At 59.9% G+C, this 9,400-nt stretch overlaps 1 protein-coding gene across 2 annotated transcripts in view; it reads right to left on the bottom strand.

Annotated features, from left to right (window-relative positions):
* Positions 1-395: 395 nt before the first annotated feature.
* Positions 396-9,400, bottom strand: part of LOC132814594 (cell cycle checkpoint control protein RAD9A-like) — a 29,012-nt gene continuing 20,007 nt past the window's right edge. The window contains exons 7-11 of one of the 2 annotated variants that reach the window (XM_060823537.1): positions 7,845-7,951; positions 6,006-6,070; positions 5,257-5,364; positions 3,422-3,692; positions 396-530 (exon numbers count right to left, since the gene is read on the bottom strand). In XM_060823537.1, the coding sequence (XP_060679520.1) occupies positions 420-530; positions 3,422-3,692; positions 5,257-5,364; positions 6,006-6,070; positions 7,845-7,951 (662 nt within the window). In that variant the 3' untranslated portion in view covers positions 396-419. The remainder of the gene's footprint in view (positions 531-3,421; positions 3,693-5,256; positions 5,365-6,005; positions 6,071-7,844; positions 7,952-9,400) is intronic. The other variant, XM_060823538.1, reaches the window with a different exon arrangement.

The following is a 9,400-nucleotide window of genomic DNA, read 5'->3' as shown; positions in this document are numbered from 1 at the left end:
GGGTTGGACAGGGACCACCGAGCTGATCTATAAAACACTCCCCTCCCACCACCTCTCCCCCAACCCCCATTCTCACCCTGTACGCCCTGTGGGTGGGGCAGCAGGAAAGGGGAGGGTAGTCCCAGACTCCCTCCGGTCCCTCACACACACACACACACACACACTCACTCCCCATCACTCTCTCCCTCAGAGCTCCCTCCTCCCTGGGGGAGTCGCTCCCTCAGTGCCCCCCTCCCTCCCTCCCCTGTCCCTCCCTGGGTACCCCCCTCCCTCCCTCCCCTGTCCCTCCCTCAGTGCCCCACTCCCTGGGGGAGTCCCTGCCTCCCTCTCCTGTCCCTCCCTCGGTGCCCCTCTCCCTGAGGAAGGGACGTTGTCACTGCCAGCCCCTACCTGACCCTCGCTGCTGCCTTCCCCCGAGGTCACGTCTCACTGTCGCTCTCGCTGGCTTCAGCCAAGACCTCATGGCCCAGGGTAGGCCTCAGGCTTCTCCCGGGCGACAGCAGGGAGCCGAAAAACAGGGAGCGGAACTGCTGGGGGGGGCATTGGGGGAGGGAGGGGGGGAGGGGGAGAGGGGGAAGGGGAGAGGGACGGGGTTGGGTGAGGGTCAAAGGGTGTGGTGGAATGGGGGAAATGGGGGGAGGGTACAGCAGAGAGGAGAGTGAGGTGAGAGGGGACAGGGAGGAGGGGTGGAGGAACACACCGTGTACAGAGTGAGGTCAGTGAGGGACAGAGAGAGGAGGGAAGGGAGGGAAAAACACACAGGGATCAGCTTTACACCCAGAAATAACACCCAGCAACTCCCTCAGCACTGACCCTCCGACAGTGCCCCTCCCTCAGCACTGACCCTCCGACAGTGCTGCACTCCCTCAGCACTGACCCTCCGACAGTGCCCTCTCCCTCAGCACTGACCCTCCGACAGTGCTGCACTCCCTCAGCACTGACCCTCCGACAGTGCCCACTCCCTCAGCACTGACCCTCCGACAGTGCCCACTCCCTCAGCACTGACCCTCCGACAGTGCCCACACCCTCAGCACTGACCCTCCGACAGGGCCACTCCCTCAGCACTGACCCCCCGACAGTGCCCACTCCCTCAGCACTGACCCCCCGACAGTGCCCACTCCCTCAGCACTGACCTCCGACAGTGCCCACTCCCTCAGCACTGACCCCCCGACAGGGCCCACTCCCTCAGCACTGACCCTCCGACAGTGCCCACTCCTCAGCACTGACCCTCCGACAGTGCCCACTCCCTCAGCACTGACCCTCCGACAGTGCCCACTCCCTCAGCACTGACCCTCCGAAAGTGCTGCACTCTCTCAGCACTGACCCAACGACAGTGCCCACTCCCTCAGCACTGACCCCCCGACAGTGCCCACTCCCTCAGCACTGACCCTCCGACAGTGCCCACTCCCTCAGCACTGACCCTCCGACAGTGCCCACTCCCTCAGCACTGACCCCCCGACAGTGCGGCACTCCCTCAGCACTGACCCTCCGACAGTGCCCACCCCCTCAGCACTGACCCTCCGACAGTGCCCACTCCCTCAGCACTGACCCTCCGACAGTGCCCACTCCTTCAGCACTGACCCTCCGACAGTGCCCACTCCCTCAGCACTGACCCTCCGACAGTGCTGCACTCCCTCAGCACTGACCCTCCGACAGTGCCCTCTCCCTCAGCACTGACCCTCCGACAGTGCCCACACCCTCAGCACTGACCCTCCGACAGGGCCCACTCCCTCAGCACTGACCCTCCGACAGTGCCCACTCCCTCAGCACTGACCCCCCGACAGTGCCCACTCCCTCAGCACTGACCCTCCGACAGTGCCCACTCCCTCAGCACTGACCCTCCGACAGTGCCCACTCCTTCAGCACTGACCCTCCGACAGTGCCCACTCCCTCAGCACTGACCCCCGACAGTGCCCACTCCCTCAGCACTGACCCTCCGACAGTGCCCACTCCTTCAGCACTGACCCTCCGACAGTGCCCACTCCCTCAGCACTGACCCCCCGACAGTGCGGCACTCCCTCAGCACTGACCCTCCGACAGTGCCCACTCCCTCAGCACTGACCCTCCGACAGTGCCCACTCCCTCAGCACTGACCCTCCGACAGTGCCCACCCCCTCAGCACTGACCCTCTGATAGTGCGGCACTCCCTCAGCACTGACCCTCCGACAGTGCCCACTCCCTCAGCACTGACCCTCCGACAGCGCCCACTCCCTCAGCACTGACCCTCCGAAAGTGCTGCACTCTCTCAGCACTGACCCAACGACAGTGCCCACTCCCTCAGCACTGACCCTCCCACAGTGCCCACTCCCTCAGCACTGACCCCTCGACAGTGCCCACTCCCTCAGCACTGACCCTCCGAAAGTGCTGCACTCCCTCAGCACTGACCCTCCGAAAGTGCTGCACTCCCTCAGCACTGACCCTCGACAGTGCCCACTCCCTCAGCACTGACCCTCCGACAGTGCGGCACTCTCTCAGCACTGACCCACCGACAGTGCCCACTCCCTCAGCACTGACCCTCCGACAGTGCCCACTCCCTCAGCACTGACCCTCCGACAGTGCCCACTCCCTCAGCACTGACCCCCCGACAGTGCGGTACTCCCTCAGCACTGACCCTCCGACAGTGCCCGCTCCCTCAGCACTGACCCTCCGACAGTGCCCGCTCCCTCAGCACTGACCCTCCGACAGTGCCCACTCCTTCAGCACTGACCCTCCGACAGTGCCCACTCCCTCAGCACTGACCCTCCGACAGGGCCCACTCCCTCAGCACTGACCCTCCGACAGGGCCCACTCCCTCAGCACTGACCCTCCGACAGTGCCCACTCCCTCAGCACTGACCCCCGACAGTGCCCACTCCCTCAGCACTGACCCTCCGACAGTGCCCACTCCCTCAGCATGACCCTCCGACAGTGCCCACTCCCTCAGCACTGACCCCCGACAGTGCCCCTTCCCTCAGCACTGACCCCCCGACTGTGACCACTCCCTCAGCACTGACCCTCCGACAGTGCCCATTCCCTCAGCACTGACCCTCCGACAGTGCCCACTCCCTCAGCACTGACCCTCCGACAGAGCCCACTCCCTCAGCACTGACCCTCCGACAGTGCCACTCCCTCAGCACTGACCCTCCGACAGAGCCCACTCCCTCAGCACTGACCCTCCGACAGTGCCCACTCCTCAGCACTGACCCTCCGACAGTGCCCACTCCCTCAGCACTGACCCTCCGACAGTGCCCACTCCCTCAGCACTGACACTCCGACAGTGCCCACTCCTCAGCACTGACCCTCCGACAGTGCCCACCCCCTCAGCACTGACCCTCCGACAGTGCCCAATCCCACAGCACTGACCCTCCGACAGTGCCCACTCCCTCAGCACTGACCCTCCGACAGTGCCCACTCCCTCAGCACTGACCCCCCATGGTGGATACCTTCTTGTGAGGGGGTGTTGCTGGTATTTCTGTGTCGTCCGGCTCATCCTCCTCGTGAGGAGGGGACAGAGCCCCTCGATGTTGCGTGTGGACTCTCTTGTTGCTCTGTGCCAGGGGGAAGGTGGGACTCCGAGGTGGGGCACTCTGGTCTGATGCAGCAGCGCTCCCTGACACCGTCTGCTCCAGGGCGCTGGTCTCCATGGCGATCATATAGGAGTCCATCTCCTCATTCATGAAATCATCAGCAACACGATGGGCACCTGCCCCAGAGCTGGGAAGAGAAACCTGTACACTGACTGGTGTCTCTCAGTCCCCCCTCTCTCTCTCAGGGAGATATCTGTACACTGACTGGTGTCTCTCAGTCCCCCCCCTCTCTCTCAGGGAGATATCTGTACACTGACTGGTGTCTCTCAGTCCCCCCTCTCTCTCTCAGGGAGATATCTGTACACTGACTGGTGTCTCTCAGTCCCCCCCCTCTCTCTCAGGGAGATATCTGTACACTGACTGGTGTCTCTCAGTCCCCCCTCTCTCTCTCAGGGAGATATCTGTACACTGACTGGTGTCTCTCAGTCCCCCTCTCTCTCTCAGGGAGATATCTGTACACTGACTGGTGTCTCTCAGTCCCCCCTCCCTCAGGGAGATATCTGTACACTGACTGGTGTCTCTCAGTCCCCCTCTCTCTCTCAGGGAGATATCTGTACACTGACTAGTGTCTCTCAGTCCCCTCTCTCTCTCTCAGGGAGATATCTGTACACTGACTGGTGTCTCTCAGTCCCTCTCTCTCTCTCTCTCTCAGGGAGATATCTGTACACTGACTGGTGTCTCTCAGTCCCCTCTCTCTCTCTCTCTCTCAGGGAGATATCTGTACACTGACTGGTGTCTCTCAGTACCCCCCCTCTCTCTCTCAGGGAGATATCTGTACCCTGACTGGTGTCTCTCAGTCCCTCTCTCTCAGGGAGATATCTGTACACTGACTGGTGTCTCTCAGTCCCCTCTCTCTCTCAGGGAGATATCTGTACACTGACTGGTGTCTCTCAGTCCCCTCTCTCTCTCAGGGAGATATCTGTACACTGGTGTCTCTCAGTCCCCCCCTCTCTCTCTCAGGGAGATATCTGTACACTGACTGGTGTCTCTCAGTCCCCTCTCTCTCTCAGGGAGATATCTGTACACTGACTGGTGTCTCTCAGTCTCCTCTCTCTCTCTCTCAGGGAGATATCTGTACACTGGTGTCTCTCAGTCCCCTCTCTCTCTCTCAGGGAGATATCTGTACACTGACTGGTGTCTCTCAGTCCCCTCTCTCTCTCTCAGGGAGATATCTGTACACTGACTGGTGTCTCTCAGTCCCCACCTCTCTCTCTCAGGGAGATATCTGTACACTGACTGGTGTCTCTCAGTCCCCCCTCTCTCTCTCAGGGAGATATCTCTACACTGACTGGTGTCTCTCAGTCCTCCTCTCTCTCAGATAGACTCCACCCCTGAACCCGGTCAGACTGACTCCCCTCTGCCCCCTGACCCCGGTCAGACAGACATCCCCTCCTGACCCCGGTCAGACAGACTCCCCCTGACCCCGGTCAGCCAGACTCCCTCTGACCCCTGACCCCGGTCGGACAGACTCCCCCTGACCCATGTCAGACTGACTCCCCTCTGTCCCCTGACCCCGGTCAGCCAGACTCCCTCTGACCCCTGACCCCGGTCAGACAGACTCCCCCTGATCCCGGTCAGACTTCCTCTGACCCATGACCCCGGTCAGACATACCCACCGTCTCCCCCTGCCCCGACCCCGGTCAGACACACCCCACCGTCTCCTGCTGACCCCTGACCCCGGTCAGCCATACCTGCCATCTCCTCCTGCCCGGCCCGTGCTCTGCGATTCCACGCCCGCGAGTGTGGCCAGAACGAAGTTCCCCTGGAGCACCGCCTCCTGCAAGCTGAAGATGGCAGGGCTGTGGGAGAGATGGAGGGGGTGGCTCTCAGATCCCACGAGAATTCGATCCCCACACGCCCCCCCCTTTCTGCGCTCGCACACACCTCTCCTCCAGCCCCATCCCTTCCCAGGAAGCTCCGTGCAGTCTAGGGTGTCCAGAATGCCAGTGACACAGCGTGAAGTGTCTCTACCCATTTCTCGATACCACGTGGTAACGGGACAGATTGGATTTGTACTGTGCAGGACACGCCTAGTTAATTTTACACATTATCGGGTAGGTGTCAGTGTTGTAACTGCGAGGGGAGCGGTAAGTTCCAGGATACCAGCGACACAGCGTGAAGTGTCTCTACCCATTTCTCGATATCACGTGGAGTGACTCGAATCGGCTGGAGACTGGTCCCGGTGACACTGGGCACCACTGGAGGGGATCAGCCACTCGGCACTTCAGGCTGTGAAAGATTCAGCCTGGTTTTGTCCCCCTGATGGGCTGGGCTCCCCCATCATCGAGGAGGGGGATGTTTGTGGAGCCCCTTCCCCCAGTGAGTTGTTGAATTGCCCACCATCATTCCCAATCGGGGTGTGGTAGGACTGCAGCGCTTCGGTTGGGTCAGTTTGTTGGGGGGAAATGGGGTCAGGGGTAGAGTGTAATCCAATGCTCACCTGCCTGGGCCCTGGAAGTGGACGGTGACAGGAAGGCCAGAAACCTCCGCAAACCCCAACAACCCCTTCGGAGAGAGAGAGAGAGACGGACGGACGGCCAGAGAGAGAGAGAGAAGGAGAGAGAGAGGGAGGGGGAGAGAGACGGAGGGGGAGAGAGGGAGGGGGAGGGAGAGAGAGGGAGTGGGAGGGAGAGAGAGGGAGGGGGAGGGAGAGAGAGGGAGGGGGAGGGAGAGAGTGGAGGGGAGAGAGATGGAGGGGGGGGAGAGAGATGGAGGGGGAGAGAGACGGAAGGTGAGACAGAGGAAGAGAGAGAGAGAACACACACACACACACACAGAGGGAGAGACAGACAGAGAGAGGCAGAGGGGGAGAGAGAGGGGGAGAGAGAGGGGGAGACGGAAGGTGAGAGAGAGGGATAGAGACAGAGGGAGAGAGAGAGAGAAAGACAGGGAGAGAATGGAGAGGGAGAGAGACAGAAGAGGGAGAGAGATGCAGACAGAGACAGAGAGAGGACAGAGAGAGAGGACAGAGAGAGAGGGGAGAGAGAGAGGGGGGGGAGAGAGAGGGGGAGAGAGAGGGGGAGAGAGAGAGGGGGAGACAGAGGGGGAGACAGAGGGGGAGACAGAGGGGGAGACAGAGGGGGAGAGAGAGACAGAGGGAGAGTGAGTAAGGGAGAGAGACAGAGGGAGAGAGAGAGAGAGAGAGAGAGAGACGGAGAGAGACAGAGGGAGAGAAAGAGAGAGATTAAACTGGGACCAGTGCAGATGCAACACATTCCCAGGAAACAGCAGAACCCCACCCCCCCTCACACACCCCCTCCACCCCTCACCCACACCCCGCACACCCCTCACCCACATACCCCCCACACCCCCCCACACACCCCCCTACACCCCTCACCCACACCACCCACCCCTCACCTCACCCACCCCCACACCCCTCACCCCCCCCCCCCCACCCCTCACCCCACCCACCCCCACCCTCTCACCTCACCCACCCCCTACACCCTCACCCACACACCCCCATCCCCTCACCACCCACACCCCCACCCCCTCACCTCACCCACCCCTCACCCACACACCCCTCACCCACACACCCCCACACCCCTCACCCACACACCCCCCCACACCCCTCACCCATACACCCCCACACCCTCACCCACACACACCCCATACACCCCTCACCCATACACCCCCCACACCCTCACCCACAACCCCCCACACCCTCACCCACTCACCCCCTACACCCCTCACACCCCTCACCCACAACCCCCCCACACCCTCACCCACTCACCCCCTATACCCCTCACCCACACAGCCCCCACACCCCTCACCCACACACACCCCCACACCCCTCACCACACACACCCCATACACCCCTCACCCACACATCCCCCCACACCCTCACGCACACACCCCCTACACCACTCACCCACACCCCTACACCCCTCACCCACCACCCCCTACACCCCTTACCCACACCCCCTACACCCCTTACCCACACACCCCTACCCCTCACCCACACACCCCTACACCCCTCACCCACACACCCCCTACACCCCTCACCCACACCCCTCACCCACACACCCCACCCCCTCACCCACAGCCCCAAACCCTCACACAAAACCCCCACCTCTCACCCACACCACACAACCCCTCGCCGACTTCCACCAACCCCAACACCCACAATAAAACCACCCCACCACGCCCACAACGCTCACCCACCCCCACACACCTCACCTACCCACACCCCCCACACCCCTCACCCACACACCCCTCACCCACCCCACTACACCCCTCACAACCCTCACCCACCCCCGCCAACCTCTCGCCCCTCGCTCACTCTCAGCTCCTTCAAGCAGAAGGTGATCTCAGTCTCATCCGTCACCGAAAACTCATCAAACTCCATTGAGGTCAGCACCATCTCTGTGTGCATCGTCTTCCTGGGATCTGGGAATGATCAGAGAGAGAGAGAGAGAGAGAGGGAGAAACGCAGAGAGACTCATTCAGAACACACCAAATTCACCTCCACCCCCCCCCCCCGGCTCAGAGTGACCCTTACCCTGCTGTATAAACCCTGACTCTGTACGGTTACACAGTGAGTGACCCTTACCCTGCTGTATAAACCTGACTCTGTACGGTTACACAGTGAGTGACCCTTACCCTGCTGTATAAACGCTGACTCTATACGGTTACACAGTGAGTGACCCTTACCCTGCTGTATAAACGCTGACTCTGTACGGTTACACAGTGAGTGACCCTTACCCTGCTGTATAAACACTGACTCTGTACGGTTACACAGTGAGTGACCCTTACCCTGCTGTATAAACCCTGACTCTGTACGGTAACACAGTGAGTGACCCTTACCCTGCTGAATAAACCCTGACTCTGTACAGTTACACAGTGAGTGACCCTTACCCTGCTGTATAAACACTGACTCTGTACGGTTACACAGTGAGTGACCCTTACCCTGCTGTATAAACACTGACTCTGTACGGTTACACAGTGAGTGACCCTTACTCTGCTGTATAAACACTGACTCTGTACGGTTACACAGTGAGTGACCCTTACCCTGCTGTATAAACACTGACTCTGTACGGTTACACAGTGAGTGACGCTTACCCTGCTGTATAAACACTGACTCTGTACGGTTACACAGTGAGTGACCCTTACCCTGCTGTATAAACCCTGACTCTGTACGGTTACACAGTGAGTGACCCTTACTCTGCTGTATAAACCCTGACTCTGTACGGTTACACAGTGAGTGACCCTTACCCTGCTGAATAAACACTGACTCTGTACGGTTACACAGTGACCCTTACCCTGCTGTATAAACACTGACTCTGTACGGTTACACAGTGACCCTTACCCTGCTGTATAAACACTGACTGTGTACGGTTACACAGTGAGTGACCCTTACCCTGCTGTATAAACACTGACTCTGTACGGTTACACAGTGAGTGACCCTTACCCTGCTGTATAAACCCTGACTCTGTACGGTTACACAGTGAGTGACCCTTACCCTGCTGAATAAACACTGACTCTGTACGGTTACACAGTGAGTGACCCTTACCCTGCTGAATAAACCCTGACTCTGTACGGTTACACAGTGAGTGACCCTTACCCTGCTGTATAAACCCTGACTCTGTACAGTTACACAGTGAGTGACCCTTACCCTGCTGTATAAACACTGACTCTGTACGGTTACACAGTGAGTGACCCTTACCCTGCTGTATAAACACTGACTCTGTACGGTTACACAGTGAGTGACCCTTACCCTGCTGTATAAACCCTGACTCTGTACAGTTACACAGTGAGTGACCCTTACTCTGCTGTATAAACACTGACTCTGTACGGTTACACAGTGAGTGACCCTTACCCTGCTGTATAAACACTGAC

This window comes from Hemiscyllium ocellatum, unplaced genomic scaffold (genome assembly GCF_020745735.1).
Source record: "Hemiscyllium ocellatum isolate sHemOce1 unplaced genomic scaffold, sHemOce1.pat.X.cur. scaffold_871_pat_ctg1, whole genome shotgun sequence".
Lineage (NCBI taxonomy): Eukaryota > Metazoa > Chordata > Chondrichthyes > Orectolobiformes > Hemiscylliidae > Hemiscyllium > Hemiscyllium ocellatum.
This window is presented reverse-complemented; position numbering and strand designations above follow the sequence as displayed.